This window comes from Strongylocentrotus purpuratus, unplaced genomic scaffold (assembly GCF_000002235.5).
Source record: "Strongylocentrotus purpuratus isolate Spur 01 unplaced genomic scaffold, Spur_5.0 spur5_scaffold_2, whole genome shotgun sequence".
NCBI lineage: Eukaryota > Metazoa > Echinodermata > Echinoidea > Camarodonta > Strongylocentrotidae > Strongylocentrotus > Strongylocentrotus purpuratus.
Window position 1 is genome coordinate 20,209,840 of NW_022145605.1, and position 11,066 is coordinate 20,220,905.

Consider the following 11,066-nt stretch of genomic DNA (forward strand, 5'->3'; position numbering starts at 1 on the left):
ACATTGAATCTGAAAAATAAATCAGTATAAATAAGAGAAACATAACTTAATGCAACAATTGGAAACACCAATTAAACAGAAATCAGAATAAGCATAAAGTAACGTATACTGAAGTCATGTGAAAGAAAAAAGGACTGACGTTTAAAGCAGTAAAAGTGTAGAAAGTAGTGAGGAGAAAAGTTTGCAAATACAAAGTTAATTATCAAAATTAAAAGTGGGAGAGATTTAAAGAGAAAGAGTAAAGGCTGAGAGGGGAAAAAGGTATAGAAACAAGCAATAGGGAGCGAAAATGGAGGGGGAAAATGGGAAAAAAGAAGAAGAAGACGATAAAGAAAAAAAAAGAGGAAGACGAAGAAAAAGAAGAAGAAAAAGATGAGGGAAAAGAAGGAGAAGTAAAAGAGGGAGAAGAAAGGGAAGATAAAGTTAAAGGCGTTAAAAGAGTACAAGAACAAAATGAAGTGAAAATATAACACCATGCCTGAAGTGGACAAAAGATGGGGTAAAGAGGTTCTAAGGCAATCACCCCCGGAAAATTACCCCCGGAAAACTACCGCCAAGGAAAATTACCCCCCGGAAAATTACTCCCCGGGGAATTATCCCCGAGGACAACTACCCCCCGAGGACAATAACCCACCGAGGACATTTTCCCCGAGGTCAACTACCCCCCCCCCCCCAGGAAAACTACCTCCCCGTGGACAATCAGGATTCAATAGAAGAAAAAAATCTGACACATTGAGAGATGGCTACGAGCCCATAAAATCCCATGCATGAACCAACATTTGTTCAAATACCATAGCACGTTATCTTCCTCATTACTACACATTTCCCTTTGATTATAATTTATGCAACACCACTACCGGTTGCTGTTTTCCACGCAGGATGTAAGTTTTAGGTAAATGTCCTGCGCATATCAAAATGCATGGAAATACATTTTGCTGGAGCAGCGTTATTTCAACTTTTTGTTAGTCACGGTACCCTCCTAGGAAATGGAAAGTTTCTCCCAATCCCAAATTCTTCACAGATTATTTATTTTGCATTACTCTGGCACTTGTCAAGTGCTATGTATACATGTGTGGGCACATTTGTTTCGTTATTTAACGAAAGAGCAAGAATAAAAAAAGAAAAGACATTTCCAAAGGGGTAAACATAAAATTCAACACACTAACAAATGATTTAAAATACTGTATGCGGGCACCTCGCCGCCATATGTACATGAATACAAATGATACATTCGGTCACGACCTTGATACACGAATATGAGGCTATTTGGGCTTCTCGTTGCCCTTATTCATCATGTTTCTAAATGTAATGAGTGTGGTAACAAAGTAATTTTGAAATAAAAGATATAATATATACTCGGGCGCGGCCTAGCTGTCAAAATATTGTCAGCGAGCGAGGAAGAAAAACACCTTATTAGCTTTAACATTTTCTTTTCTCATGTAATTACAATACTCTAACCATTTCTGATTTTTGTTTTCACAAAATTAACGGTTTCCGCTGTTCTGTAGTAACAAAATTAAATGAGATGAATGTAACTAAGAGCGGGTATCTATTTTCTCTTGACATGACACCTTAATACATACAACTTGAAGGCATTTTCTATTCGAAATAAATTACTGTACAAGAAAGCATATTTTACTTCAGCAAGACAACATAAATATATATCTAATAACGTGAAGAAAACCTTTAATTTTGATCATGGATGAGGGCCCATTATACATACAAAGACAAATACACGATCATTGTTGGGGAGACAGGCTGCGACGAGTCATCAGCAAATAGTGATATTTTAAAGTAAATATGGCGCGTGGAATCCACCCCTACATGTTATTGTCTAGTATTTTTGCAAGATCCTAAGCAAGGATGCTATGTATTAAACCCCCCCCCCCCAAAAAAAAAAAAAACAAACAACAACAACAACAACAACAACAACAACAAAAAAAAAAAAAAAAACATGGAATCCTATTTCAAGGCCCTTTTTGATGGTTTGCTAGTCTAATACTATGGGAGGGAACTATTCGATGCTCCATGAAATAATTGACCAATCAGAAGCGACCTCCACTGTCTCCACTCTTTGTAAATAGATAAGTTCTGGGATAGATAACACCCCGATCGCCAATTACCCCAGCTAATTAAAACTGTGAAGGCAATGATTTTAGCGAATTCAACACAATGTGTTAACTGTTAATTTTGCATTAAGTAACGCCACCTCCAAAGGCGCCTGTCGACTGCGTCGTGTACGCGATGCGTTGTTTGTTATGCGCATAAGTGAGTCGAGTTTAATAGTCCACTAATGTACCGAACACCAAGCGTCAACCTTTCAAATATTTCAGAAACCAAAATGGAAAAGGAAAATCAATATCATCAAGGAATGAATTTCTCATTTTCGTTTCACGACTCAACGAGTGAGAATCTTATTTGCCTGGATGGATGGTTAAAGTAAATCATAGTGACTTCATGTGGGACAACTCTCTCTCTCTTTTTTGTGTGTAAAAAAACGTTTTGACCTGTATCAATTTTTCTTTCGTGTAGGCCTATTTTCATTACACATGATTTGAGAGTTGTTAGTCGACACAAGGCATACAACGCCAACTTCTATACACATATATTTCTCTATTTATTCTTGCACATATTAATTTCATTTTAACGGATTATAGAGATTAATTTATACTAAAACAGTGTAATTTTATACTTCACTTTCAGATCACCTTTTAGTTCATCTTTTTATGAATGATTAAAATCTTCAAAATATACTAATACTACTCGAAGGCGGACAATTAATAAACTTGTTTGTGGCCAAAATGCCTATAGTCTACTGGCAACTTGTCGTAGGGTTGGAAGGCAAAACCAGAAAACAATTCAATATCAACACTGCCTTAATAAAAGAAAATAATATCGAGGGTACGTATTAATAATTTTTTTTTAATGTATCTTAACTTTTCAACTACAAAATCATGTAGGAATCCGTTGCTGAGATCACTCGTTCCTTCTCAACTCTCGAGCTCGTCGCGAAGAATCCATCAATGATGGCCAAGATTCACATTCCTGACTCTGTCGGGACCGAGTTTGAGCTGAGAGAACCTGAAAAGACACGACGTCGAAGGCAAGTCGACTCGCCATCGACTGTCCCGACATCGGTCACATCATCAGGCGCCGAGCAGCCAAGCCTGGGTCAGAACCCATTCGGACCATACTCATGGCCTATGTATTCTGGTATGAACACCATGTCCAAGGTTCTTAAAATTCGATAACAGATGCTAAGATTATATGACAAATTTCCTCTCGGCAAATCAAATGCAATGATTTCAGTATAGCTTATGATAGTTATTGTAAGTATTTATTGATAACAAGTCTTAAGAAACAGAGACCAGACGTTTCTTATTTCTCTAATGCCTATCGCACACAAAGGCTCAACTATGTAGAAAAATTAGTTCGTGCGCCAAGAAATCTAATGTTCACGTTTCATTAACCTTGCGAATGATGATACTCTCACCTAGGCATGCCAAAAAATACTAGACCCCGTAAGTCGATTGCGTATACATCAGCAAATAATGTATCTTTTGCAATGGGCATTGGACACCTGGCAGGCCTTGAGGCCTCAACATTTCGGAAATCTAATCGGAAACCACTGCATTAGTGGCATTAGGACAGTACCGGTTAACTTCATGAAGATAGAAACACTGTTGAGGCTAACAGATGCGTTAACTAGAAGAAAAGAGAAACATAAGAGAGCCTCAATACCAAAACGAACTTCCAGAGCCATAGGTCATGTTGACCACGTAAAGTCCATGCATTGAAAGTCCGAACAAAGGAGATATCAACATTTGAAACTAAAATATCTATGAGTCAAGTAGAAGAATAAGAAATTTATCAATGGAACGTATGACGTAGGTCATTATCATCCAGGTTGAGAGTAACCTTCAGAAAGAGCTATTTTACTTGATACGACATATAAATATATGCTGTTTCTTCTTTAGGTCAATGTTTCTTGTGTCCTGCTGGTGTTCCTGGACGAATAGGTCCCCCAGGACCACAAGGGGTTGCCGGAAGGGATGGCAGAGACGGACGGGATGCGTCGACGATTCCACAAGGTAGACCTATAACAACATACATCTGACACGATATGGCACGCACGCAGAACTTGTATAACATTCATAAACCGGAGAATGCAGAGCTAGCGAAATAAAATTCAAGATATTTGAAAACACGAATATTGTAACTCCCTGTTGTCTTTGAAAATTTACACAATAAATAGATACTACCTGTACCGTGTGAGTCAAAAAAGTTTACACCTAGAAAATTGCTGATTATTTTAAAAATCATCTGTGAACAGTAAATTATTATACATCTCATGGAAGAGTGTTTTATCCCACATCATTTGGTATCATTTCTGTGTGGTATGTGTTCACGCTTGGATGAACAGGAGGCATTGTTTGTGAGAGTGCAAACATCGACATGCGCCAAAGTGATGCCTATAGTATGTATTATGTTGGGATTAGCGGAGTGAGAGAGTGAATTGAATGTATCAAATGAAATGCATTACATATGCTTTTTGCAAAGGGCAAAGTCACACACACCCACACACACACACGCGCATAAATGTTCGTTGATATTTGATATTCGTTATTTGATATGTGTGGCAAGATTAATTTTGTTAGGGATGTTATTTGGATCTGCAAAGACCAAATTAATACCCAAACCCCAATTGTTTTATTCAAACATCACATAAGCAACTTTGGCGCAAGTCGATTTTTGCACTCTCGCAAACAGTGCCTCCTGTTCATCCAAGTGTGAACACATACCACACAAAAATGTTACAAAAGGATTTGGGATAAAACGCTCTTTCATGAGATGTATAATAATTTACTGTTCATAGATGATTTTTAAAATAATTAGCAATTTTCTAGGTGTAAACTTTTTTTTGACTCACGCTGTATAAGCCTATATCAAAAAATACAATATGGAGATGGATAGTGGGAGGTCACTCGATGGTGTGTGGTTTTCACATTCTAATGTAATAACAGCTGCCGCTTAAAAAGGCAAACGTGTAAATTAGTCATTAATAATGATGAGAACATAATATAAGCCGGGCAAGTTACACAAAACATATGTTTGTAGCTTGTTTGGCTTAATTTATTATAAGCCACATTGGATAATATCGGTTATAAAATAAAATATAAAAATCCTAAATGTTTAACACTTTAGCTGAGGAAACACCCTTCAAACAACGATCAAGTACACACAGGCTGAATCCTGTTTTTTATAATCCCGATTGAATTTACCACTAATGATGGCATTCCAATACTACGAATATAGATATCCAAACGTCTGAAATACAATTGAATTTTGTCTCTATGGATGCCAATAAAACTTCTGAATGTTTAAAATTTTAGCTCAAGAAACACTCACTTCACCCAGCGACGAAACAAACCCAGCTGGTGATACGGTAGTGCCTGCAGTAGGTAACATTACAAGTCTCCCTGGTGTCATCTATATTCGCTGGGGCAACGATGTATGTCCCGAAGATGCAGAACTCATCTATTCAGGTTGGAACACACAGGCAATATCACATGGGGGAAAACTCTGCACATGTTTTTTCCATGATTGCAAGGACTTTCCGAAAATCCAGCACATGTAATTTCATTAGTCTTTGTGCGTCTGTCATATTGAAACGTGCAAACACTTTAACATAAGTATTTAAACATGATTGAATACACAATACGGTATGAAATATCCTCGAGTTCATTTTTCGAAAGTCTTTGCAATCTTGTTTAATTGTATGCTGTAACCTATAATTCATCGTATTTTGTGCAACAAAAGGTTCTTCATCGCGACAAACGAAACACATGCTTTCAATAGTATCACTGGCGGAAACTTAAGTGCACAAGATACGGTGGGAATTAAGTGAATGCACAAAATACGCAAACTTCTTTGGGTTATTGTAATGTCTGACCGTTCTTTATACAGTATATGCAAGATAAAACAAAAATGTAAAGTGAATGTCATGCAATAACAAAGAGATAATAAACAATCACTAATGTTAGGATAGCAATAGCTACAATGGCTATAACTGCTAAGATAATAATATGTACAATTATATTGCGCAAATATTAATCCTATGGGATGCTCAAGGAGCCTACAAGTAATATAATTTTCCTGAAGTCATCTATATTCGCTGCCATAAGTCTCTTAAAGCATTTAAGAATGTTTGAAATAATTAATTCTTTCCAGGTACCCGTTTACTTCACCTGGGTAGAGAGTGACAAATGTAGATTAATGTATCGCCAAAGCATACTAATGGCGGGACTCGAAACACGAACCATGTCATCCACATTCCGGTGACGTACCCGCTGTGCTAATTGTTTGACAAAATTAATGACCTATACAAGTATGTAATCCCATTACCAACCATGGGAATTAGCCCAAGTGCCAAATTCAGATGCCGTCATGGGTCGTAGACGTGTCGTAGATTATGTCATCAGGCAGTAGATCACATGGTTTGCGTTTCGGAGTTGCCTTCAGTGGTTGTCATTGGTCCCACATCAGTCTGAAATTAGTTTCTGATGAATTTGAACTTAAGTGGGTTTACCTTTGTTTGTGTTACATTGCTTTGTGATTTATTCAGGTTCTATTGGAGGTGCACACTACGGTCATACTGGAAGCGGCTCAAATCATCTCTGCATGCCAGAAGAGCCTATCTATGACGAAGTAGAAACTTCCACACACGCTGATCGAGCCCTACTATTCTCTACTGAATACCAACTCAATACTGGTCCTTCACGCATGCAACCAATGCATGACCAGACTCCGACCTGTGCAGTCTGCAGGGCGCCCTCTGGCCGCACCAGCAAACTTATGATTCCTGCCCGCAACGTGTGTCCTTCTCAAGAATGGCGTTTAGAGTACGCTGGTTATCTTATGGCAGAGAAATACACAACCAAGAGATCGGAATTCGTGTGTGTGGACCGAGAGATGGTTCCTAAAGCGGGGACCCAGGGGAATCAAGGAGGCGGGTTGTTGTTCATGACAGAAGTCCGGTGTCTGGCGGGTGGGGGCTTGGATTGTGGACCCTACATCGACGGTTACGAAATTACATGCGCTGTCTGTACTATCTAAAGTCCTACTAATAAATGTTTGTTCGTTGTGTATAGTTTGACACAGTTCTTGTTATGCTTTTAAAATATATTAGTTTCATACACACACAAGTGATAAAGTGTAAGCCTTAGTTTCATACACACGACAGACTGTGATAAAATGTATATACATTATAGTTGCATACACATACCAGTAATAAAGTGTAAACCTTAGTTTCTTACACACAATAGTGATAAAATGTCCACCTTAGTTTCAGACACATACCAGTGATCGAGTGAAAACCTCAGTTTTTATACACAACAGTGATAAAGTTTCTGATAAAATTAGGCCTCGTTTGTCGATGGTTCTCTAAATATTGTTAATGTTTATTGAATTTCATGGTAGATTTTCTTTTTATTTAGGAAAGAATAGTTCTGTTGCTATAAACCTGAATTTTCTGAAACAAATTAGCTTTCATTTTTTACAGAAGTGTGAAACGAAACATATTGATCGTTTAATGTACATGTGAATATTAAGAATTTACTTTAATTGAATTTAATTAATTAAACAGACATTGCCTTTATAATTCAAAATGTGTGGAGGTGTACCTAGTGTTGCCCGTAATGGTTGACGGGAACTTGCTTGCTTTAGATCAATCTTATCTGCCTATGGAGATTTTTTTTTTTTTAATAAAACTGTGTTTCTTATTCATATCATATCATGTTTTTCCATCTATGGGTGGTCATGCTCAAATAAATACGAAGGCGACATCTATAAATCTTGATTACCTGTTCATTATTCTACAGAGTTACAACTCGGGATTGATGTAGATGGTTAATTTTATAGAGCTCACTGGCCTATTTTTATTATACAAATGGATTAATAATTATACCGACAAAATCAAACGCACCTTAGAATAATGCAACCAGGAACCTCTTTATCGTTTGGGGATAACAAAATAGCAATGACTTTCAAGAAATAGATTTAAGGACAATTTCAGTTGTCCTACCTTATTGTACTGCCTTCAGAAATCAGATTCAGATTACGTAATTTCATTTTTTAATTTTTTTTATTTGTATTTAGTTAAAACATCCATACATAATACAAATTAAAATGAAACACATATATTTTAAATATATCATTATCATATTACAAGATGATTATAAATATAGTATGAGTAGAAACCGAGAGTATGGATAAAAACAAAGAAAAAGGACGGACAACATAACAGGTTACTATATCATCCTAATTCTAGCACATTCCATTTCTTGCGAAATATTTGAATGGATCTATCCTTATAACAAATATATTTTTCTGTAAGGTACGTTTGATTTAATTTAATAAGAAATAAATTAAAAGAAGCGAGTATCTCAAGAGATCTACATATTAAAATATAATGTTTTCGTTGCAACAATAATACATTGAATCAATGGAGCATACTGTTTGTCTTGTAATTACGTAATTTCATGACATAGCAGTGTTCGAATATTTCCTATGGTCATGGACAAAACTAATGAATTTGCCAAACGGTTTGGTTAACAAATATTGTACGGTTTGTTAGTTCATTGGAAGATTAGAACACATGTCAGATGGAGGATTAGAGGGGAGGAGGATCAAGAAAACTTAAAATGCAAAAGAAGTAAACTTGTGTGTTTGGCATTAATCGGTCAGTGAGAAATCGGAAATCAGCTATTCATCTGAAATATCTCTCTCTCTCTCTCTCTATTCTCTCTCTCTTTCTCTCTCTTTCTCTCTCTCTCTCTCTATCTCTCTCTCTCCTTCTCTTCTACATCTTTAAGTTCTCCCTCTCTATCTCTCTGTTGTCTACGTGGTATTGTCAATACTTATCTTTCAGTCTGTCTCTCCGTCACACACGCCCTCTTTATTGTTACCCTCTATCTCTCTCCCTTCCTCCTATAATGTATCGCGCCCTATAGCTATAGAGATATGGATATGTCCATACAAAATTAACCCTATTTAACTCTCAGAATAACGAACCTTTGGTTTATCGAACTTTTGGAATGACGCAACAATGTCATGTTCAAAAGTATGAACCATCTGGTATAATGGTAAAGTGATGTTTGGTATTGCAAATCTTCGGAATGATGAACCTTAAAAGGCTACTCTTACCCACCTAACACAGCCTTTCAAAACATGAATACACCTCTACTTATATATTAATATTCCAGCCTCTGATTTTTCAAAAAATCTCTAAGTTGACCAAAAAATGATAATAACCTACTATTTTTCACAGTTCTCACGCTTGCTGGGCTACGCCCCTCGAAAAAGAGTAATACGGTCACGTGGCCTTGATGACGCATTTGACGACATTTAATTGCGCGCATGTCCGATTTGTCCTACAACTAAGGATCTTACATTATGAATGACGAAAGTGTGTACTGGAAACGTACTGGGATTATCAAGTGCATATTCTTTTCCGGAAAAACGTCTTTTTTTCCCCCAATTAATATCATAGTTTGCATTTTTAAAGACATTTTAATTCCTAAATCATCCTCCTTTTCACCGGAGAGGCGCCTGCAGTGACGTCATAAACAGTTGGCAATACACTGACTTCGAAACTGGGCTGTTTTTTTTAGCGTTCTGAGTCTTTATTTTTAAAGCTAGATTTCAGAATTGTTGATGATTTCTATTAAGAAAAATCATTGTCATGTTCGGAATCTCCGTCAAACATTATTCTACATGTCTTTTTTTTAATTTTAACCCGTTTTGGTTAGAATGGCTCTTTATAAAAGGACAAGTCCACTCGAAAAATAGCTTACTTTCAATAAAAGCAGAAAAATCAGACAAACCAATCAAAAAAAAATTGCTCAATCCTCTTGTTTTTCGAGTTCATTTTTTAAAAATTCTTTGATCAGTATCTTGGATGTCTGTTCTTTTTGCGTGTTGCCTACTTTTTGAGTCAATTCGGAATGACGCAAAAATAGGCCTACTTTGTACTTCCATAATAATTATGCATACCCCAAAACTGGTTAAAGACAACCTTAGGTTCTGGGAAAGGTATTTTTTTTGTGTGTTTTCGCATTTTGTTTCCTTCTCAGTTAGGAAGAATGTTATAACTTTTTAAAAGGTTCCCTGAAAGGGTTGCTCGTCAAAGGCCTTTATAATTTATATTAGTCAGGCGCGTACGGGGGGGGGGGGGGGGGGGGGGGGTAAGAACACATTTTTTGTTTTGTCCAGGATTTCATAATTTTTTTTGCAACGGCTCAGCCAGCCGCTGAATAAGCGGGGGGGGGGGGGGTGTAAGAGCACATTTTTTATTTTGTTTTGTCCCAAAAATTTGGCCGATCTATCTTAAGGGGGGGGGGTAAGGTCACCTTTTTTGGTCACCCATTAGCACAATTTTGTTTTAATTTTTTAATTTAAAAAAAATTGAGGGGGGTTCCACCCCCAAACCCCACACGTCTTCTGCGCACCTGTATTCCTTAATGGAGTGTTTTTTAGCCAGATTTTGGGATAAAAGTGTGTCATTTGTAAATTATAATTGTGATTTAGTTATGATAAAACATCGATAATTCTCGGTTTCGTTTATTCTGGGACGCACTGTAGGTAACTGTTGTCTCGCATTGAGCAGAGGAGAAGAAAAAAATTGCCGAGACCTTGGCTGGGACCCTCAATATGTGCAGGGGTCCCTAGGAACCTCCGCGATTTTGGGCCTAGCGCTACCCTTGTATAATATTTAGGTCCTATATATGTATATACAAGTTTAACACTGTGACGAAAGAGATTGCAACAACTTATCTTCCGAAATTAAAAAAAAAGTAATTGGAAGTCAAATATATATAAACGAAAGTTTCAAAGCCGATATTTATGAACATACAGCATGGTAAAGATTAATGATACATTCAAACAAAATCAGACATACATACTTCATGCTGTCCTAAAGGAAACCAAAGGAGAAGGCGTACCAAATATGCCATAAGCATTCGTAGAAAGAAAAACAAATCACGTTATAGTTCTGACATCCAGAGGCA

General features: G+C 36.9%; 2 protein-coding genes across 2 annotated transcripts; both read left to right on the forward strand.

Moving 5' to 3' along the window:
* The first annotated feature begins 474 nt into the window (after positions 1 to 474).
* LOC115926414 (collagen alpha-1(I) chain-like) lies at positions 475 to 4,131 on the forward strand. Its single transcript, XM_030991103.1, has 3 exons — positions 475 to 507; positions 2,961 to 3,213; positions 3,978 to 4,131. Exons 1-3 carry the CDS (start codon positions 475 to 477, stop codon positions 4,115 to 4,117), a joined length of 426 nt encoding a protein of 141 aa, XP_030846963.1. The 3' UTR covers positions 4,118 to 4,131.
* Positions 4,132 to 4,960: 829 nt separating this feature from the next.
* On the forward strand, positions 4,961 to 7,608 carry LOC115926415 (short-chain collagen C4-like). The gene is made up of 3 exons (XM_030991104.1): positions 4,961 to 4,991; positions 5,394 to 5,546; positions 6,626 to 7,608. The coding sequence occupies exons 1-3, from the start codon at positions 4,961 to 4,963 to the stop codon at positions 7,114 to 7,116; spliced, it is 675 nt and encodes a 224-aa protein (XP_030846964.1). The 3' UTR covers positions 7,117 to 7,608.
* Positions 7,609 to 11,066: the final 3,458 nt, after the last annotated feature.